Source organism: Leopardus geoffroyi, chromosome A2, assembly GCF_018350155.1.
Source record: "Leopardus geoffroyi isolate Oge1 chromosome A2, O.geoffroyi_Oge1_pat1.0, whole genome shotgun sequence".
NCBI lineage: Eukaryota > Metazoa > Chordata > Mammalia > Carnivora > Felidae > Leopardus > Leopardus geoffroyi.
Genome location: NC_059331.1, coordinates 40,838,621 through 40,861,803, shown reverse-complemented (window position 1 = coordinate 40,861,803; position 23,183 = coordinate 40,838,621). Strand labels below are relative to the sequence as shown.

Here is a 23,183-nt window from a genome sequence, read left to right as displayed (position 1 = left end):
ATGGCCACAATAAGAAAAGCATTTTCTTCCGAGGCACTGTTTCCTGTGAGGTCTCATACATGTTTCTAGAGGGCTGTTATTTATATATGCAGGCACTATGTTAATTGGAGGTGTTTATTTTATCCTCAGACCCTGTGAGGTAGGTACAACAAACCATTACCTTCCATATTACAGGCGGAGAAACCGAGGCCTGGAAGATTAAACATCTCCCATCCTCTTCCTTTGTCTCCTTCTAGTTGGTTTGATGGCTTCCGGTCCATGTTGATGAAGTGTGTTCTTCCCATGCCGTGACTCCCATTTTCATAGGTCTGGTGTAGAACACACAGAACATAAAACAGATCCTATGAAAAGAGAATCCAGTAAAACAAAAAAGAATTAAAGAAATGGAATCCTGGATGGAGTAGTGGCTCATTTCTCTAATTTTCATGCTAATAATTTACCGAGTGGTTGATGGTAGAAAGAAAATAGAATCGTTTCTGAGTGTCTTCTTGCTGTTTAGCTCCACACATTCTTAGACACATTGTGCCAGGCACCATGATAGGCACCACTGGATACAGAGGTCAACCTGAGCAGCTTTAACCCATGGGGTCAGTCACCCACTTGAGTCTTTGAGAACACGACACAAGTCTTCCTACTCTTTGTTTACTCAAGCTCTTTTGCTATGGCTTAGCTTCTGCTCCCCCTGAACTAATGGTGTTCTAATAAGCCTGTTCCAATAAAAAAGGGAAGTGGTATAACATAATGATTAGTCTTGTAAAGAAAATAACTAACAGATGGACACAGGCATCCACCTTTCTCACCCGTTCCATATATACATTCGTGGGGGAGTTTAGGGGACAGAGACCCCGTGCAGCCTGTGTGTGAGTGGGCCCTGCAGCAGTGTCGCCAGGAACGGGGTGGGATGAACTATTCTTTGGGCAGCGGTTAAGCAGCAATGAGTCCTGGGCAGAGAGGTCACCCTTAGAATTTTTCTAGGCGCTGTTTCCAGGTGTCTGTGTCTCTGCCGTATGTAGTCCTGGAGTCGGTGAAAATAGGATTCACATGTTTCCTCTGGCTCATTGTTAAGGGCCTCTGGGAGGATCTTGTAACCTCCTGTAAGCCTTATTTGTCTTATCTCTAAAATGGGATACTATTTGGGCTGATAGAGTTGGCTTTAGGATTAAACCAGGTGATTCGTGTTAGGTGCACAGTAAGCCTTAACGAGCATTGATTGAACATCTGTTGAGCGCCTGGCACCTGTAGGTTTTTTAGATCTTTTTAAAAGTAATTGCTGGGGCGCCTGGGTGGCGCAGTCGGTTAAGCATCCAACTTCAGCCAGGTCACGATCTCGCGGTCCGGGAGTTCGAGCCCCGCGTCGGGCTCTGGGCTGATGGTTCAGAGCCTGGAGCCTGTTTCCGATTCTGTGTCTCCCTCTCTCTCTGCCCCTCCCCCGTTCATGCTGTGTCTCTCTCTGTCCCAAAAAAAATAAATAAACGTTGAAAAAAAAAATTAAAAAAAAAAAAAGGAATTGCTGAAGAAACATGAGAAATTTGAAGTGGTGTGATGGAGAAGATGGGCAGGGGTTTTTGCTCACAGGGTCACAGTTTCATTGTGAGAGTCGTGCTGCCCTGAGTGACTAGTTCTCTGGGTTCCTATCTGACTCTTTTCCCCTGGTGGCCACTGGGTAGAAGAGAAACATGCCAGGTCAGTTTCGCTGTGTCAGGGTAGCCTCTGGGCTAACATGTAAAGGAGGTGGTTAAAGCTCATGAATAAAATGAGGCTTAGGGGATTGTTAGGTGTGTTTGTGTCTGTCTAACTGAAAGTAACAAGGCTCAGGAGAGGTTGGCTGGGCAGAGCCCCTGCCTTCCTATAAGGGAGAACTTAACCGTGTTCCAGCTGTGTAACTTTTGCTTGCTTACCCTATGGAAATGTGACAATTCGGTAGCTCCTTAAATAAAGTTTGTTCTTGTTTGTTAGTTTTCCAGTGAAGGCTTGCTTGTAGATGTTCACCAGGAGAGACAGGAGTTGATAAAAGTTAAAGGTGCAGACTTGAAATCAAACTCATGGGAATAAAGAAGTAAATTTTTAGGGATTTCTTATGTTATTTAAGTAAAATTGCACATAGACACTACATATGTACCTTTGAATCTTGGGACTGTTTCTCTATACTGTTTTTCAAAAATAACTTGTTTGGCCTATGGATGGGTTTATGTACACTATTCTGTAGATAGTATGACTTCAGAGAAGCTCTTTTTGTATTTCTTTCCACCTGTTTTTCCATCCTCTTTGCCTTTCTCATCTTTGCTTACTTCTATTTTGGTGACAGATGCACACCACTGATACTTACATTGACTGTCTCATACATTTCTTTTTTAATGTTTATTTATTTTTAAAAAAAAAAATTTTTTTTTCAACGTTTATTTATTTTTGGGACAGAGAGAGACAGAGCATGAACGGGGGAGGGGCAGAGAGAGAGGGAGACACAGAATCGGAAACAGGCTCCAGGCTCTGAGCCATCAGCCGAGAGCCCGACGCGGGGCTTGAACTCACGGACCGCGAGATCGTGACCTGTCTGAAGTCGGATGCTTAACTGACTGCGCCACCCAGGCGCCCCTGAATGTTTATTTTTGAGATAGAGTCCGAGCATGAGCAGGGGAGGGGCAGAGAGAGAGAGGGAGACGCAGAATCGGAAGCAGCCTCTAGGCTCTGAGCTGTCAGCAAAGAGCCTGATGGGGCCTGACCCACGAACCACAAGATTGTGACCTGAGTGGGTCTTAACTAAGCCACCCGGGCGCCTCTCATCCATTTTCAGTTCGTTGGCATCAACCTCATGACTGCCTTCAGTTTGAGGCTTGAACAGTCCTCCCCTGTTCTTCCCCCAAGAATATCCCTTCTTTAGAGCTGGAGGTTGAGTTACACGGAGGAGATTGACCCAAGCCAGCCATTAGAAACATAGTTTGAATGGCAAAGAGGACAAACACATTTCGGTGTAAGGAAGTGAAGATACCCTCATCTCTTCAGTAGGGAATTTCTGGCAGCCAGCTTTGCCTCCTGGTCTCCCAGCCCCCACCGCTGTACATTTTTGTGCTTTCTTGTGACTAGTGCACAGAGAGAGCTGTTTCCCAGCTGTGGGACTCTCTGAAAGCTTTGCATAATCCGAGGCTGAGAGGTGTCCTGTCACCCCAGTTACATAGACTGGCGGTCAGTCAATTACAGTTCTCAGAACCCGCTGGGCAGCTTTCCAGTCCAGCCAGTTCTCGGCTGTGAGTCCCACAACACCAGTGATTGGGGAATACCCATCACTGGGCGGAAAGGAGTGTTTAGAAAGAATCCACGTTGACAGTGGCATGGATGGGCTCTGGAGGCCACCGCATGGATTAGGAGATGGCACACATCCAAGCTTCTGAGGCCAGATTGTTTGGAGGAGGGTGGTGACAGAGTAATACTAAGGAAAAGGGACTTTTCCTGTAGGAGACACTTCATGTCCTTGGACACTTAAAAAACAAAGACTCCCCCCCGCCCCCAGCCACCATGTAAGGTGACTTTGACAAAGTAAATTTGATTTTTGCCTTTTCCACCGTTGACTTTTCCTCCCATGTTGTCCACTTAGACCTTGAGTTGAAATTTGAGCAGATTGTGTTTTGGACAATTTAAACATTGATCCAGTAGTTACTTGTTCGAATATGATAGCAAAGCTTATTTTCAGAGAAATCAACTATGGTGTTCGTGAACATTGAGTTTCCATTTCTGCTGACTTAATGGTGTAAGTTATGTGGACTTTTCATGCCATTTATTTAGGGCTTGGTGCCCACATCTCCTTCTCCAAGGCTAATATATCTCTCTTCTTTCTTAATCCTAAAGACCTAAGCACCTCCCCAAGAGGTCCTCCCCTGCCCTAGGGACCCAGCAGTGAGCTGTGTTCTTGGGTGGAGGCTGGGGAGCTGAGGATCTGTTAGAGCTTCCAGCCCCACCCCCCACCCCCACCCCAAGGAGCCCGTGCTGTATCTGGGGTCCAGAGAACCACTGGAGGCATCGTTTTCCATCTGCTGCCCAGGCTGTTGGTGAGACATGCCTGTCTCCTGGGTCCTGGCTCCTGAAGGAAAGAGACACAGGCCACCAGAGAAGAGGAACAGGATAGGGGCAGTTCTAGGGAAAGCGGCCAAGGAGATGCCATGTCACCAACGTTTTTGTTGCTGATTTTCCCGTTTTTCACCTTTTCTTCCCAGCCCATCAGGACCCACTGATCTGGTAGAACGTGGAGCAGTCCACATGCCTCAGTGGTCGCCAGTTACCCCTCCCTTTCCATCTCCCCAGCATCTTCTAGGTTTGCTGTCCCTATCCAAGTCCACACGTTCTTGGACTTACTGTTTGTCCTGTCCCATTGTGAGCCAACACCTGTTTCCCCGTTCTCTCATGGCCACCTCCCTCAAGGCCTGGGTACGTCATGTGTCTGACTTCCTCTCCTTGTCCCCATATCCCACCGGGACAGTATCACTTGTCCGTCCTAGCTCGCTGCACTGAAGGTTCAACCCCAGCTGCTCCTATTGTGTTTACTTGTCGTCCTGCTACCATCTCTAAAATACCGACTATCTGTTGGCACTTAACCAGCCCTCCTAGAACATGCCACTCTGTCTCCAGACTTTGGGGGGAAAACAGAGACACATACGTGGAAGAATTCCCATCGTACGGCCAGATGGTATGATGAATACATAAGTATCGTATTTTGCTTAACTTGAGGCTCTCCCAAACTTGCCTTAGATGGACTGAGTTAATTTGGGATTTGCTTGGACTTTGGGGCAGAGTAATTTATGAGGCTAAAGAGAACCAGGGCCCTCAGTGCTCAGTGTCATAGCGTTCACCACACACTGTGCCCTGTTCGTCTTGTGAGCAAGTCTGTTGGCCGGGCACTGTACTGAGGCACTGGTCGGCGGTTGTCTGTCTCATTCATGCTTTATAATAACCCCGTGATGTGAGAAGAAACCATTATTATGCCCATTCTGGGGATGAGGAAACTCACCTCAGGTTCTGACTGTGCAGTCCGAGATCTTAACCATCACCCCGTTCCTGTCAGGGGCATAATACTCTTATGATACCCTTCACGGTATAATAGACACTCTAATCTTTGCCACTGTTATTACATAGTCCAAAGAAACCTTGCTTAAAACTCTGATTACAAAACTAATTAGATGTCTAATCCTTCATGACATTTTAATGTGGAGGTTCACTCTTGTGAGGCAAAAGGATTTAAGATACAGTGCCAGAATTTACCCACGGAGTACAAAGAACACGGACGTTGGAGTCCCATGGATCTTGATTCCTGGCTCTCCCTCTTTGCAGCTGTGTGATCTTAAGCAAGTGTCTGAATTTCTTGAAGCCTCAGTTTCTCAGGTGTAGAGTGTGGATACAGTGCCTGCTTCAGAAAGCTGATCCGTTAGTCAGTTGTTTATGTGAAATAGAGCTCTTCCCCTTGTTTGTATTACTTCATTAGGCCATTGAGAAAATTTCAAAGCATGGGTTATGATAAACTCCCCGTACAGATTAATATCGGTTAAATTTTTCTTTAGACAAAAGAACCCCTTGTTAACATTTCCGTGAAAAGTCAGCAAAGTGGCATTGACAGGAGCGTTTGCCCTTGTCCCATTTATATATGTCTCTTTAATTACATAGAGCATAATTGAGCCAGAATCATTTGAATGCTGTCCATCCTGAAGCATTTTCAGCTCAGTACCAGGTTAAATGATATAAGCAGGAATTAAAGTTAACGTGTTAAATACATTGTGTGAAGCCCAGTGTTTAAATTCTCGATTAATGTTTCTTTGTGAAGAATTAAAAAGTAGAGTAGTTGAGATTGCTTTGTGGGGAGAGGAATGGAAAGGGAAAACCAGAGTCAAGTTCGTGGTGTCAGAGGAGAAGAGACCTCTGGAAGTTAGATGGAGAAATGAAAGAAATTCAGCCCAGACGCAGCTTTTCTCTTCTTTTGTTGCTCCCGGCATCGTGTGGGGAGTCTTGCCTGCATTGGCGCACTATTACAAATCAGTCCTAAAATAGGCAATGGCACTTGAAGCCAGTTTTTACCTTCCTGGACAGCAGACTACATCAAGATGCTTGTAGAAATGAGAATACCCTTTCTTTCTCTCCAGTGATTGCATCTGGCAGGGAAGTTTAGATGGTCAAACTGATTGTTCCAAAATGTTCTTTGCAAATCACTGTTTGGCTGAGGAATGCTGTGTCTGAGGCATTGTCTGGCTTGTCCCTGGAGAGAGATCTGGGAGTCTAGGTATAGACTTAGGTGTCTGGGCATCTCAGATTGGGTCTTCTGGAGATAATTAGTTCAGTGCACACTTGGGAGTTTTGTGTTGACGTTGGTTTCCCGGGTGAGAGCTCCTATGATGAGTTCCTTTATGGAACTCCAACCATTGAACCATCTTGAGAGAGATCTAAGAGGTTACCAGCCCACATGGCCTTCTTTTCTGTATTCAGCATGAAAAGAGAGTAGTGTAGAAGAGTAACTTGCGTCTAGAATCACAGAGCCTGGGTCTAAAACCCAGCTAGACCTCTTACTAGCTCTTCCCACCTATATCATGAGGGTGGTAAGAGTGCCAGTGGAGGAGATGGGTTGGATTTATTAAAGAAAATAAAGCATTTAAATAAATGTTTAATATAATTTCTGGGACATGGTAAGCAGCCAGTAAATGTGAATGCCCTGTAATAAGATTTCCTGGTTTTTCTATTATTTTTAGAGCAAGGGTTATCACACAATGGGTTTGAAACTAGTCTTTTAAAAAATTCCGTTGTGCGTTCTCTTCCGTACATCATTTGAGATTGCCAGACTAGAGCCATCTGCCTCGGATTACTGTGTAACCGTGCAGTTTCTATCATTAGTTAGGAAAGCCAGAAATGCAAGATATGTGTGATAACTCAGTCAAATTCCAATGTATTTCTAACTTTTTCACCCCTCTAAGATAGCAAAGTGAGACGCGGACTTACCAGGATTTTGCTTTTCCAAGGCAGAGAGATATAAACTATTTCAGTTTGCGAATCCTCACGTTTACATTTCAGAACTATCTGGTTGATCCCGAATGTTTATTCTGTTAGAACAGTGACGTTCTTGGCCGGTAACTTGTGTAGATCAAATTTAATTGTATCAGTACCACTGACAGACGGATACTCTGGATGGTGGTACCAGGGATTGGAGATCTTTTTTTTTTTTTTTTTTTTTATTGCAAAATTGGTAGTTTGTTATTATAGAGGCTTTTCTGTTTTTGCTTAGGTACAGCAGCTTGATAAGAGAGTTGTTTGCTTTTTACATTAAAACACTCTGTTTTACATATCAAGTAAGCGAGCAGGTGGAAGTGAGTATTTTATTGCGTTGTTCTTAGAGGACACCTAGTTCTTTCATTAAAAACTGTCTTTTTCTTCTTTTTTTTTTTTTTATTTATTTTTGAGAGAGAAAGAGAGAGACTGAGACAGAGTGAAAGTGGGGGAGGGACAGAGACAGAGAGACAGAATTGGAAGCAGGCTCCAGGCTCTGAGCTGTCAGCACAGAGCCCAACATGGGGCTTGAACTCATGAACCCTGAGATTATGACCTGAGCTGAAGTCGGATGCTTCACTGACTGAGCCACCCAGGTGCCCCTAAAGACTGTCTTTTTCTAATGAAAAATTGTCATTTTTGTTTTTACAGGATTTTAATAATTGATGCTTAGGCTTATGTAACAGTTTTAAAATTTTGAAAAATTCTAGTATTTTAAATTCTGTACACTAGGCAGGAGAAACGGGTGTGGTTACTAAGAGCTTTAAACGGGGCACCTGGGTGGCTCACTTGGTTGAGCATCCAACTTCGGTTTAGGTCATGATCTCACGGCTTGTGAGTTGGAACCCCGTGTCGGGCTCTGTGCTGACAGCTCGGAGCCTGGAGCCTGCTTCGGATTCTGTGTCTCCCTCTCTCTCTGCCCCTCCCCCGCTCATGTTTTGTCTCTCTCTCTCTCTCTCTCTCTCTCAAAAATAAACATTCCAAAAAAAAAAAAAAAGGAGCTTTAAGCACGTAGGTAATTTTGTATATCGAGGCCCATTAGCCATACACACAGACAGAAACACACACACACACACACACACACACACACACACACACACACACATATATTTGGTTCTGTTGGGCACATTAAAAAAAATTTTTTTTTTACATTTATTTATTACTGAGAGACACAGAAAGTGAGCAGGGGAGGGTCAGAGAGGTTGAGACACAGAATCCGAAGCAGGCTCCAGGCTCTGAGCTGTCAGCACAGAGCCTGATGCGGGGCTCAAAGTCACAAACCGCGAGATCATGACCTGAGCTGAAGTCGCTTAACTGACTGAGCCACCCAGGCACCCCAGTGTTGGGCACATTTCTGCTGCCCAAATACAGAACCACAGTTCTTTGTTGACAACTCTAGCTTTAAATGGAGCAGTGCTTCAGAAAAGCCATTGACTGCCTGTCAGAAAGAGTGGTTTCCCTTGCCAGTGTAGCTGGGTCAGATACTTGGCATTCATGCCATTCAAATGTTGTCATTTATTTCCACAGAAAAAGGAGAAGGCAAAGGTTTGATCAGGAGGTGGTAAATATCAGAACAAAATCTATTTTGTCATAAGCTGTTATGGGTTTTTTTTTTTTTTTTTTAAGCTTCTAACGAAGTATTCATATCTTAAAAAAATGTAGTGTTTAAATAATACCATGTTTAAACAGAAAACGTGAGTGAAGTGTTTGCAAGTCTCTGCAGTCCCTATGTGTAAAGTTTTGTGTATCATTCAAATAAGTGGAAACATTTCAGCGGTGTCTCAGTGAGGTTAATGTTGATGTCAATGCCTGTTTAGTGACAGTGTGCACCTAAGGTTAAACCTATTTTTATTCATCTGTCTGTTACTTGAGAGTGTTCGCTAAGGTGCCATGGAATCTCTGTCCCTTCTGACTGTTCACCATTGCCTGTGAGACCCGCCTGGGTGACTTCTGCTTGTTTGATTTAAAGGGGTTCACATTGACCAGCCTCCTTTGAACAGAGTGTTTTCTGTTAAATGTCTCGGCATCTCCTGTGGACTGGACAGTAATTACTTTGTGAAATTGCCCCCCTCCCCCTTGCTTGCAGTAAGATACAGGATTTTTCTCTTTCCCCTTCACGTTCATGTCTGACTTTGCACAGGCTGCTTTTCCCCCAAGTCTCTCAAACACAGATGACTATTGACAGGCCATACATGTGCTCAGACTTCCGAGAGCATTGCTCCTTGAACCTCTCATGACAAAACAAGAATGGCGCTGTTGAGGATGGTTGAGAAACAGAAAGTAGCTGTCTAGACAGCTGGCGTGCGATGGGCCAGTCAAAGGAAAGATGCGTGTGCAGACCAAGGAGTCATTGATAGATAATGTTCATTAGGCATGTCTGGACATCGCCAGACATTCTTATGTGGGCACTGCAGGGTTGGGATCTAGAAACATTCGTAACCTCCTCAACACAGGACACGGTTTCAGCTTGGCCCCTAAAAGTTGCCTTGCTTAAACTACCCAAGAGATGTAGGATTTTAATGATGAGCTAAGAGCCCGTGAGTCTGCTTAGATAGAAAGGAAATTGCTACCATTTATTCCCTGTTTGTAAATAAAATTTTGAACTCCTCTGTTTCCTACAGGGAGAAGAAACCAAAAGTCTGACTCTTGTCCTACATCGAGACTCTGGCTCCCTGGGATTCAATATTATCGGTGGCCGGCCTTGTGTGGTATGTTAATTACTAAAAGTTTTCCTTTCCCTGCTGTACGAGGAAGACGGGTCAAGGTTTGGGGAGTGAGAAGTAGAAACCTCGCTCACCTCATTCTGCTCTCTTTAATTAGGGAGTTCATTGTTTATCTAACATCTTCACCCTCAGGAGTTTTTATTTAGTTGTGGTCTCCTAAAATAGCATCGTCCTAGTAATACAACAACTTATCTAAACCGTTTAGGTTTGTGGGGGGGGGGGGCATGTCTGGTTGGGTAGCAGTTGAGTGAAGAACGTTGTGTGAGATGCGGCCAGTTGGAACAGAGTAACCCAGCTGGAGCGGGGACTCTGTGCCTGGAAGTCTGATCTGGAGCTCTGCTCTGTGAGCTCTTCATTAGTCAGGGACAGTTCCTCATTTGTAGACGATTTCGTCCCTTTGCTTTCCCTCCCACTGCAGCTCACCCCGTTCATCATTAGCTCCCCCTCCAGAAAGAGGAGGTCAAATTCAGACCAGTAGGTTTAACTGGGAGGAAAATGGCCGCTGAAACGGCTCTGGGGACCAGACATGGCAAAGGGCGCGTTGCAGGATCTCCCCTTTCATGTGGGGTTATCTGAATGTGCATCGTCTGTTGCTTGTTTCTTCTACTCGCCATTTCCTCGTCTATTAGTGTAAAAGGAAAATAGTCCAAGGGAAGGAAAAGAAAATCGTGAACAGGGGCTGTTTGGTAGGAGCTGGGAGATGCTGTGGAGGCCAGGGAGACTGGGTCCCTGTGGTCATGGAGTTTGTGTCCTGGTGGGGACATCAAGCAAGAAACAGGTAAATAATAACAGTTACAGATTGGGGGACATGTGATGCAGGAAAAAAAAAATGGGAGCACAGCAGGTGGTAGAGACCAAGCAGCAAGGGGTGTCGCTGGCCAGGGTGATCGAGAAAGAGCGGAGAAGATGTTAAGCTGAATCCTGAAGGATAAGGAGATACCAGGCATCCGTATGTGGCTAAACTGTGTGCCTGGGTCTGGCTCACCCTTGGGGCCCAGATACACTGTATTTAGTTGAGCGCTCTTACCTGTAAAAAATTGAGCTTATTTGGTTAGCTCTAAATTATATTTTCACTGCTGAACTATGGTACGTGACTTAAAAAAGTTTCATGCAAAAAGCAGCATTTTAAAAGATGAAATTAAAATGTGAGTGTGAATAAAATTTCTCGTATGTTCTTTGATCGTTCCAGTGCACTGCTTTGCATGGGCCCATCTTTGAAGACCACTGAGCTAGAGGAAAGTGAACAGGCCTGAGGAAGCCATGCAAAGCCTAGAATAGGGTCGGAGTTGGCATTTGGGGAAACTGCAAAGAGTTCAGCGTGGCTAGAGTAGAGGAGCGGGCAGGAAGTGGTCAGAAAGAGACTGGGAGAAGATGGGGGAGTTAGCATGAGGAGAAATGAGGGTTGAGTTCCCTTGGCTTTAGGCCAAAGCCACAGTTTCAAAAACACAAAGGGTTAATTTTAAGAAATGACAACTTAACTTACAGGTGATATGTAGCCATTAAATGACGGACTGACCTATTATCTGTCCTATAAAACATACATACAGAGAAGAACCCTTCAGACCACGAGATTAAACTGTGAGAATGAAGAGGGGTGGGGACATTTTGCTGAGATGGGCACACACGGTTGTTTGTCTCCTTGTCTCGGTGACTTTCTTAAGAAAGTCTAGAATTCTGTCCCGTTGGTACTTTTTTCCTTTTGACTGTAGCCATTTGGCTGAACAGCTTGGCAGCATGTTGCAATGCTGCTCTGCTTGAGTCCTTGCTGCCAGGAGTCCACACTCGCCAGCAAAGGGAAGGGCTGAGGGAGGGGCTCGGATGTCTAAGTAATTGGTCCCAGGAAACGAGCGGTCCGTGTTCCCCAACTTGTTTTAGAATGTGTTGTGCTCTGCCACTTAGGGCGAATGACAGAGGCCGTCCTTGGTTTGGCCTCGTAAATATTATTTCTCCTGTCCCTACTCACTGTTAATAGTTTCAAGAAATGACTTCAACCAGCTAAGATGCACTTCACCGTTAGATGTTTCAGCAACTTCCACAGCAGAAAGAGCCCAAACCAGGAAGGTCTGTTCTCTGCCTCACCAAAGCATATGTAGGAAAAAGGAGCCCACGGTTGGCAAAATGCTTGAAATGGAGAGGCATGCCTGTGTCTTGGGGATGGTTGGAGAACTTGATACGTGAAAGGCCGTGAAGATCGTATTTATTTTCTGTCCCTCTCTGGGAAGAAAGGCCACTCCCAGCCTCATTGGAATATGGTTCTTTCTTGTGCTTATCAAAGTACATGTTTTAGGTACTTTTTTTTTTTCTTTGTCCTTTAAAAAGCTGATTGAAGTGAAAGCCAGAATGAATTTTGTAGCATTCATAAGTGTTCTTAGTTCCTGTGGTCTTTTTTCAAGAACTGCGTGCATGTCCCCTGGAGGAAAGTTTAATTCCATATGCATGTGGTTACAATAGTGTTTTTAAAAAACTTGTCCTGATTAGCAGAAATAGCATAATGAACCCTAAATGTATTCTGAACTGTTGCCTGGAAATCTGGCAGGTCATTGAGAACACGCTAAAAAGCCAAGATGAGCAACAATGCACACTCATTGTTAGTAACTGGAAGTGGAAGGCAGTACCCATGACGTGCGCGTTTCCCAAGGGATTCTTGTGTTAGATGCTTGGTTGGGTTGTGACATAAGCCCAGCCGGGGGGCGCTGACACGAGGCTTTTCCTTGCATGATGCACTGCCCTTCGCAGAGTCACATCATTCATTCATTAATTCTTATATCCCTTCAGACACAGCAGCCATTCTGGTGTGTCAAACCTGTCACTTCGGCCTTTGGCGGGTATTCTTCATCTTCAGGTACCCCTCTGATGGAAACAATCCCTTTGATTTTTCCTTTTCTCAAGCTGGCAAAACAAAACAAATCCCGAGCCGTGTTAGTTCACCTTGATAAATAACTTGGACTTAAAATGTATTCAGAGAGGGGCCAAACAAAGAATCGAGCAATGTCTTTGAAGAGACACATCTAGCTTTCCAGGATGGGATTGCTTTGGTTTTCTTGGATTTTGTCCTTGCTGTATTTTTTTTTTTTTTTTTTGTGCGTGTGTTCTTTCTCCACCTCCTACCGCTGTCTTATTAATTTAACCTGAATTGTGCTGTTTGCTTTTGCTGTTCCTCTGCTTTTGCTTGAACTTACTGATTGTCCTAAGAAAAATTACTTGTACACAAAGTAGTATTCTGCAAAACAAACCAACGTCAAAATCCTGTTCCCATCTCCCTCTTCCGGCAAGAAATGCAAAGCAACGAATTCAGAGTAAGTGCAGATCTCTTTTCATTGGGTATATTGACATCACCTCTTAGGGAACCCACAATTGCCCACAAATCAAATCCTGTGTGGTCCATTGAGAGTCTTCAGATTTCTCCAGTGGAATATTCCATAGCCTGGAATGTGGAACTTCCGAATTAATGCTTCTTGTTGAGATTTTTCTCCATAGGAGGCAGTATTGCTCTTTGAGCTTGTGTAAGGGAATGGCTTTAGTTTTGAAACTGACCTGTGCTACTTTTTAGCTCTGTGACCTCTGATAAGTTATTTAACCTCTCTGTCTGAGGTTTTTCCTCTATGAAATGGAGAATAATATAGTACTTACCATTTTTAGTTATTGGAAGGATGAAACAGTGGACACAGGGTACTCCCTACCTGCCTGCTGTCTAGCGTGTAGTCAGTAAATAGAAGCAGTTGCGCAACTTGTACTTAAAATTGAGATATGCACGTGGGGAGATACATGAATGTGCTGGGATTAGTGCATTAGTGAGGCGGCTGTGAGAGAGAAAGGAGGCAGGGAGAAATCCAGACAGTGAAGGGTTAGTCTGCAGTGGCCCCATGCAGGGTGCTGTGATGCTGGGCAGGGCTGCCTGTTGAGGATGGCTGATCTAGCACAGCACCCACAGTCTCGCTGACCCTTCTCTCTTGGAAGAGTGTTGATAGAATCCAGATGTCAGTTTGGAGACCTATCTTTGTCACAGGGGGATAAATGTTGGGGAAAACACTTAATGCTCATTTTAGGTTGTGATTTTGATTTCTTTCGAATCCTGCTTATGACCTTATAGGGTGTGTGTGTGTGTGTGTGTGTGTGTGTGTGTGTGTGTGTGTTGGAGAGACAGGGGTGAGGATGGAGGGAGAGAGAGAAGAGGTACAGAGCGTGCATTTGCTTATTCTTATCCATTGCTCTTTCACTTGAAGCGGTCGATTGAACTACATTAAAGTCCTCCCTTTCTCCTTTAGAATATGGGTTTTTTCTTTTCTGTTTAAAGAGAAAAATTTTATATTTTCCTTGTTACTTTTTAACAAATGGGGTTTATATGTATTTCTGTATACAGAAATTATTTTTAAAATAGATCATCTTACGGCCTTATGGCAACTCCAGAATTTGGAGTTTCTGTGGAAGATCCTGAAATTACTTTTGAAATGCTTTTGTTTGGAAACAACACATACTTGGGCCGTTTAACTTATAAATCCATCTGTTAATCACTAGAAATTTAATCCACACACTTGGAGAGAATTCATCCCAGTGCTGTTTGGAAAGAAGTTCATGAACAAGCTGTGAGGGTTTTTTTTTTATGAGCTTGTTGGAACTTTTTGATTTTAAATAAAGGAAGGAGTTTGAGCAGCGAGCCGTCACTTTTCCCAGAAAGTTTCAGTCCAGACTTTGAAAGATCTAAAGGGATTTGAGATTGGAGATGAGAATTTATTAGGATTGGGGTGCTGGTGGTGAGCTTTTCTAATGTAAATCAGAGCACGCATAAAACACCTATTTTCACAATCAAATTGTTGGGTGCTTAAAAGTTTTAATAGTACTTTGTGCTGGTGAGGCTGTGGAAAAACACTCTCATGAGCTACGAGTGCTTAATTTGGCAATGCCCGTCAAATCTACATATCCTTGGACCACTGGTTGCATTGCTAGGGATATGCCCTAGATAAATACCGCAAAAGATATTTCATTGTACAGGTTGGAAGAAGGTATGAGACACATCATTGTCTCTGAGAATGACAACTGGAAGCTGCTTACTATCCCATTACTGGGATACCGTTCAGCCATTTAAGGGAGTGAGGTAGAAAGGAAGACTGGAGAAAAGTCCCTAAGATTTGTGAAGTTAAGCAAAAGAGGCAAGGCGCACAAGAATTGAGAGAGCACACTCCCGTTTGTATGCATGAAAAAGGAACAGATACACGTTGAAGAAAGGTGATCTATGAAAAATGTTTTGGAAAGGGTATATAAACTGCCAATAGATGCTATAAAGGGGAAAAGGACACTGGGTAGGAGGTGGCAAGGACCTATACATTTTGATAGGTTTTGAAACATCGTACCATGTGCATGTATTAATTTTAGATTAAAACAGAAATTAGGGGTAACAGATGGGCTTTCACCCCATTGCCACTTTTGACATAAGCTCAAGTCCATCATAGTTTAAGAGTGTAAGCTTTAACCAAGTTAATGCCTAGCATTCATGTGTGTGTTTTTTTAACCCAAAGGACAACCAAGATGGATCGTCCACTGAAGGAATCTTTGTATCCAAAATAGTTGACAGTGGGCCCGCAGCCAAGGACGGAGGCCTGCAAATTCATGACAGGATTATTGAGGTATGTGAATGCTGGGCAGTGTCTTTTAATAGGCTGAATGCCATCCCGTCTTCGTCCGGTTCAGTTTGGTCAGGGAGGGAGGCCTGAACCCTCCTGATGGTTGGGCAGGAGAACTCTCCCATTGTGTGGGACTTTATGGAGTGCTGATTGCCTTGGTGTTAAGTTTTTGTTTATATTAAATATAGAGAAGCCAGATTATGAGTGTCATGTTCACAATTTGGCTCTCATCCTTTAGCCTTGCATCTGTTTTGTGGGCTTCAGTTACAGTTTTGTGCGAAAGCCGTTGGAGAGTTGTCTGTTAGTTAGAACCAGATGAGCAGCCCCTGTTGTGCACATTGTGTCGGTGTTCACGTTGGTTCCCAGGGTAAGATCGTGGCAGCTCTGGGGGCTTGCTCATGTCCTCCCAGCTCGTGGCACACAGTTACTGCTACAAATGCATCGTTCTGTCTTCTGTTGCCGGTTTTACCAAGTGATGGTCCAGGGATGTGCAGGCAAAGTTTGATAGGATAGTCACTCACATCATTCCCAACTCTCTCTATTCAGTTCTTCATGGAGCATTTTAAGGTTTTATAGAGCAGGTTTGTGGATTTTCTATGGAGGAAGTAGATCTCCTGGCCCACCATCCAACACACTGGAATAGGGTCACATAGATGGCCTCAGATGCCCCAGGTTGCCCAAAGGGAGACAGTTACCCATTGTTTCCTTGTATGGGCTCTTGGTACAAAGTTGGATACAAATGACTGTTTTCTGCTGCTTTTTTTGATCATTTTGATTGCTCTTTTAATGGGTAAATACATGGACTAAGTGGTTGGGTGTCCTGTGAGGAAGAAACTAAATAGGAGAATCCTAGGTAATATGTTGAATCCCACAAGAAAGTCTCCAAGGCCATAGCCATGTAACACGGCACATTAAACGGGGAACAGGAAAAGCAGCACTGTTGGTATTCCAAACACATTAGTGTAGCGTCTGTATTTCTGGAGTGTTTTCATGGTCCGTTTCAAAACTTTGGGCCGAGTGGGAACTCTGACTATGAGATAAGCCATGAGTGGAGTTCATGTAACCCACTGGAATTTGGCCACATGCTTCTCCCCAGAGAAAGGAGCCTTGGGAAGACAGAGAACAAAGTCTGGCTTTCCATTCTTGTTTGAATGAATTCTGCAATGTGCGAAGCAGAACACTTCAGGATCATTTATGTCCTCAGGAAAACATGCAGTTAAACGTCACCAGGAAAACAAACTGAACATGTTAGGGTCTAAGAGTCACTTTTCTGCGGGAGCGGGTACATCGTGGTCACTTACGTATTAAAGGGATACTTGATTTTGTTTTAAGGACATTATTAATATTGTTACATCCCCATTGACTTTTTGAAGCGTTCTTAAACTTGGAGCTCTTTTTACTACATGTTTTAGGGTCAATCTTTGTATTTCCCAGGTCAGGGGAGTGGATTTTCCCGAAGAGAAATTGGCTTGGACAAGAGCACTTTCTCAAGAGCTCAAAGGCATACTTACTGTCTTTTTTTTTTTTCTTTTTGTCTGAGAGAGAAAGAATACATTTTCTGAGGCTATTGTTCAGAAAGATAAGTACAGCTTCCGTTGCCAGGGGTTTGGTGGAACAGCCAGTTTCTCTAAGTAATGGAATTTCATTGCTCTTATGTTTTGCAAATGAGAAATCTACAGCTGGGCAGGATTTTCTCTTGGCAGAGGGGGGATCTGTATTTGAAATGTTGAGGATGGTTTCTGGTAAGTCACATTCCCCTTTTGGACAGTATGTAAAATATGAATCATGTCCCAGTGTTGAGATGGAAAGAAGGATGATCGCAACAGAGAAACAACATATGTGTCATTGCAATCGACACACCGTGCCCTTCTCTGTTAAACCCTGATCTCCTTTGACGTGATACGGTAATTCCCATGACTGAAAAAAGTGTACCCTGCTTCACCTCGTCTGTGTCGGAGTTGATTACTGGGCACGAATTTGATGATTTTAACTGTGCCTGTGTTTCATCACTAAGGAGAGTCAGGCGCTTTCTACTTTCCTACCATATTTCTTCCTTTTCGGGGGAGTGGGCCAACTACCAGCAGACCTTCCCCGTAAGAACTTTAATTCTCACGAAAGGGTGCTTCTGTGAAATCCACGGAGACTCACTGAGTCTCGTGCTTTACTGCAGTCTTTAGGCTCTTGCTGCTGCTGTCTGCTCCCTGAGACCAAAGCCAGGCCGCCTCCCTTCGGTTTTTTTCTAACAAATAGTGTTTCACTGCCCCCGATACTATCGTGAAACGAAATTTACAAAGAAAGTAATAGATGCATACACCCCTACTTGTAAGATCTCTATGTACTGTAATAGAAAAGTGAAAATGAAGATAACTGATAATAAATCCCATGTATCAGGGTGTATGTGTGCGGACATGGTGACGTTTGAAGGTACCCTGAAGGTGCCAGGTGCTGGCGCCCCCGGCTAGACCCAACCTGATGTACCAGCTGGAGAGGCTGCCAGAGCGGGAAGGTGGTGCTGGGGACTCTGGCACTGGGAGCCCTGTCGCCATCCGAGATTGAATTTTCTGCAGTGGTGAACAGGTTGTGGTTGAGTTCTGGCACAACCAAGTCCAGTCTTCTTGTGACTTGCACACTTCCGTGTTTGTGTGTGTGTGTGTGTATTTTTAATGTGTGCTGAAATAAACATAACCCAATCTTGACCATTTAACTATTTTTAGTCTTACCCTTCTGTGGCATTTACACGGTCATGCAGCCATCACCACCATCCATCTCCAGAGGTTTCCCGTCTTCCTTCAGTGAAACTGTCCCCGTGAAACAACTCCGTGCTCTTTCTGCCCCAGCTCCTGGCAGCCACCATTCTACTTTCTGTTTCCGTAGGCACTCCGTGTAAGTGGAATCATGCAATATTGCTCCTTTTGTGTCTGGCTCATTCCATCTGACATGATTCATCCTCCAGGTTCGTCCCTATTGTAAGATATATCAGAATTGCTTCCTTTTTATGGCTAAATACTATCCCACTGTGTATTGATGCCTATACCACATTTCTTTTATCTCTGTATTGACGGACACTGGGTTTGCTCCCACTTTTTGACTATTGTGAATAATGCTGCTATGAACAAGGTGTACAATCTGTACATATGTAACTGAAAAAAAAAAAAAACCCTTAGTGTGTAAATACGAAACAGAGTTAGGTCCTCCACTCCAATAATTATAAAACGTCTGTTATTTTACCTTCACAAAAGTCTGGCAGGATTTGTGTCAGTTGCATTGGAGGCTTAATGTGCATTGCATGGGACTGTGTGCATTGTAGGACTTGGAGCCTCCTTGGCCCCCTCCCCAATCCTTGTGCCAGTGAATGCCCCCACAGATTTCCAGCACTACCTCAGGGAATGGTGGGGGTACCAGAGAGAATCACTGGACTAGAGATTTATCTTATTCCAAAACCTTATGATGCACAGTGAGTTGCTCAGGAGCAGAGCTGTGAATGTGCCCCCCCTTCTAGCCTGACTGCTGGAGTTTTCTGTCTGGGGGCCCTCAAGGCCTGAGAAGGCCTGAGCTGGCTCATTCTGGGGCTAGAAGTCTTGGGCCCCCTCTGATCAAGTGTCTTCCCAGCCCACATAGCTACAGCTTTGGAGCCTGACTGTTCCAGGAGCCCACACCCAATATTTGCATCCCGTGTCCTCCTATCTGCTTTGGATTGGGACAGACAGATTGTTGTGCCCACCCTACCTCACATCTGACACTGAGATACAGCAAGTTCCAACTTACTCAGTATTTCCTTGTGATTGTGTGTGTGTGTGTGTGTGTGTGTGTGTGTGTGTGTGTGTGTTTTCTCCCTGTCCTTAATTATGAGCTGCCTCAGACCCTTTTCATAACTTCTCACCTCACCTTTGATTGCGTATAGTCAGCTCCTCTTTAGAAACTTAATTTCCCCACAGTACTTTTTGTGTACCATAAATACCCCAGTGGTTTAGTTTCTCTGCCTCAGAGCTTAGTCTGCTTTATGAACTCCCTTTCAAAGACAACGCACTACTCTTCATATCTCAGTACCACCACATTTCTTAAAGGAACTTTGCTTTTGTCCTTTGTAACAGTTTGAAACCTTTGGAAAAATCTGCCCAGTGCCAGCTGAGTATGTGTTAACCAACGTAAACAGAATCCATCACAAATAGAGTGCTTTTTTTCTGTGACCTCTAGAGTCTACTCTGGACCACCAGTCACATTCTGCCCAATTCTACTGTAAGTGATTTGGAGAAACCAAAAGGTGAAAAATCACATATGGTTGATATTACCCTGAAAAATCCCTTAGGGTTCCATGTGGGGAGCATACATCTCTCCCTGAGTCCATCCAGCCGATTTCCCTAGCATTGGAGCATCTCGCTGTTCCCTCAGTTGACTACCATATGAGGTATTTGACTTGTTATGCAAATACCTCATTGGGCATAGTGCTCATGCCAAGAAAAGCACAGCAAAACCAAAGCCTACTAGGAAACTGGCAAATTCACTTGGAGGCATGTGCTATCGGTATATTAGTTTCTTGGTTCAATTTTTTTTTTTTTTTTTTTTTTGTAGCTACATGGCTGGCATGGCAAATGCATGACCACATGATGTAGTTCCAGAGCAACTCTTAAACCACTTGTAGAGGCCGTCCACATTTATTTATTTATTTATTGATGGCCAGTTTTCAGGCTTCTTAGGTTGGAGAACTGAGCTCACAGCTGCATTGTGCGAGACTCCCGTGTGGTAGTGAGCATACTTGTGTGACAGTTGTTGGGTTAAATGCAGTGTCCTCTTGTACTTGGAGAGTGCAGATGTGGACTTCAGTGAAAGTGGACGGTGGCCCAGAGCCATTATTTTGTACCGTCGCCTGTAAGTACAGGTTCCCCTTGAAAGCGGGAGGATATGAAGACCCACAGTTGTGGTCACAGAGGCCGTGAGACCTCAGAGGCTTTTGTGTACTCCAGTTACTCTGTTTTGTTTGCTGTAGGTCTGGTTAGCCTGTCATTGCTAATAAGGCTGGGTTGCAGGACGGACCAGAAAGCTTTAACAATACCTTCCCTTCCAGAACCAGGCTTTGATAGAACACGATGAGATTTTACCGTTTGTTATTGTTAGAAGATACTGTTCTGAGACCAATAAAAATTGCAGAATGGCCTATCATTCACCTGATGAAGCATTTATTTAAAAAAAACAAAACAAAACAACTTGGGGTGCCTGGGTGACTCGGTCGGTTTAGCGTCTGACTTCAGTTCAAGTCATGATCTTGAGGTTCTTGAGTTTGAGGCCTGCGATGGGCTCTGTGCCAACAGCTCGGAGCCTGTAGCCTGCTTTGGATGCTGTGTCTCCCTCTGTCTCTGCCCCTCCTCCAGTCACGCTCTGTCTTTGTCTCTGTCTCTCTCTCTCTCTCAAAAAAAAAAAAAAAAAAAAAAAAAAATTAAAAAAAAATTACTGTCTTTTATTAAGACTCTCTTTTTATTATCATATTGACTTTTATTTTGACATAATTTCAGATATATGTAAACAAATTCCTGCATAATCTCTTCCCAGATTTGCCAAATATTGACATCCATTACATTTACTTGAATTCTTTTCTCTGTCTACTCTTAATCCCTAAATATATCAGTGTGTGTGTTTTTTAGCAATAAGACGTTACCTTACAGAACTGGAGTACAGTTGTCTCCATCAGGAAATTCACATGGGGGGTGTCGTTAATCTACCAAATTTATTCAGATTTCACTAATAATCTTTATAGTGTCCATTACAGTGAGAGAAAATCTTAGATCATATGTTTTATTTAGTTGTCATATTTCTTTAGTGTCTCTTACTTGACAGCATTTGTTGAAGTTTTTTGTCTTTTACAGAAAAGGTCATTTGTAGAGTGCCTCTCAGTTTGGATCTGTTTGTTGCTCATGAATATGGATTTAGGTCATATATTTTGAATGGGAATACCACAGAAGTGATAGTGTGTCCTTCTCAGCACATCCTGTTGGGAGTCACATGATGTCAATTGGTGACATAAATTTGGACTGCTTGGTTCAAGTCCTGTCTGCCAGACTTCTCCACTATCCAGTTGTTGTTTTCTCCTTTACCTCGTATCCTACAGGGGGATATTTTGTGGCTATGTAAATATTTCGCTGCTCCTCAAACTTTAATACACTGGTTTTAGCATTCTTTTATGGTTTTTACTTGAATTGATCAGTATTAGGGTGTTTGACAAATGGTCATTTTCTAACTGCATTCCTTCTGTGTTTATTAGTTGGCTTTCCACTATAAGAAAGAGTACTCTTTCCCCTGCTAAAAGTCAGTCTTTTTCGTGTTGACATGTAAAATGCAGCGAACACCTCCATAGTATTTGTTTTTTTTCTTCTTCTCCTGCCCCTCTGTTGAACCATTTTCATTTTACCCTAATGTCCTATACTAAAGCAATGGAAGACACTGGCAAAATGATGTTCCTCTAAAATGCAGCCAATTTCTTTCATCCTAATGGTGGAAAAAGCCCTGTGTTTTAGATCAAGATGCCCAAGTTGAAGTTGTGCCCAGTTACTGACTCTGTGGCCTTGGTATCCTCAGTGGTGAGCCTTGATTTCTTCATCTCTAAAAGAGGAAGAGCATTACTGTCTCCCTTACCTGTCATGCTGTGTGGGTGGATCAAGGAGATAATGCAGGTCGAAAGATTGTTGCTATTAAGTACAAATAGGAAGAATTGATTTTCTTTTAAACTAAAATTTTAGCTTCTGACCCAAGAACTTAATACCAAAGCTAAACATAGAAGTCAGCAAAAATAATTTTGACATCTGTTTTCCTCTTACGTGTTTTGGCAAGAATATAGTGCTGCTATAGGATCATTGAGAAAAGTCTGACCTGTTTCAAGCAGTCGTAGTCTCTGGAATTAACATTGTGACCAGTTAAAACCAAATATACCCTCTCTGATCTATATTAATTGCTTTCTAATGACTGTACTGATGTATTGACTTCGTTATGTGTATTAGTGTTGTTGCTGTCTTACTATTGGGCTATTAAAACTAGCTTTTGGAAAAAAAAAAAACAAGAACAACTAGGTTTTCACTGAACATCTTTGTAACAGACATCCCTGCACACCAGCCAGATAAACATACAACTTAGATGAAGAACAGAACATATGGCATGATGCAATTTGTGTATTTTAAAAGCATTTCTATATATTTGTCTTTTCATAGGAAAAATCCTCTGAGCTAATAAACATTTTATAGTTCTTAATTTTGTGGGGAATTGGGGGGAGACTTGAAATTTCTGAAGTCAGCTCATATGTGGAACTTGAGAAACTTCATAGAAGACGATGGGGGAAGGGAAGGGGAAAAAAATAGTTACAAACAGAGAGGGAGGAAGGGAGGTAGTCAAACCAAAAGAAACTCTTTTTTTTTTTTTTTTTTTAATCATTTGTTTATTTTTGAGAGAGAGGAACAGAGTGCAAGCAGGGGAGGGGCAGAGAGAGGAGACACAGAATCTGAATCAGGCTCCAGGCTCTGAGCTGTCAGCACAGAGCCCAACACGGGGCTGGAACTCAAGAGCTGTGAGATCATGACCTGAGCCTGAGTCAGATGCTTAACAGGCTGAGCCACCCAGGTGCCCCAACCATAAGAGACCCTTAAATACAGAGAACAAACTGAGGGTTGATGGGCGGGGGAGAGGGGAAAATGGGTGACGGGCATTGAGGAGGGCACTTGTTGGGATGAGCACTGGGTGTTGTATGGAAGCTATGAATCACTGAAATCTACCCCCAAAACCAAGAGCACACTGTACACGCTGGATGTTAGCCAATTTGACAATAAGTTTTATTAAAAAAAAAAAAAAAAAA

The 23,183-nt window shown here is 43.5% G+C and overlaps 1 protein-coding gene across 1 annotated transcript in view; it reads left to right on the top strand.

The window, feature by feature from the left end:
- PDZRN3 (PDZ domain containing ring finger 3) overlaps positions 1 to 23,183 on the top strand; it is a 241,796-nt gene that overhangs the window by 7,115 nt on the left and 211,498 nt on the right. The window contains exons 2-3 of the mRNA XM_045493565.1: positions 9,633 to 9,719; positions 15,248 to 15,355. Coding sequence (XP_045349521.1) covers positions 9,633 to 9,719; positions 15,248 to 15,355 — 195 coding nt within the window. The remainder of the gene's footprint in view (positions 1 to 9,632; positions 9,720 to 15,247; positions 15,356 to 23,183) is intronic.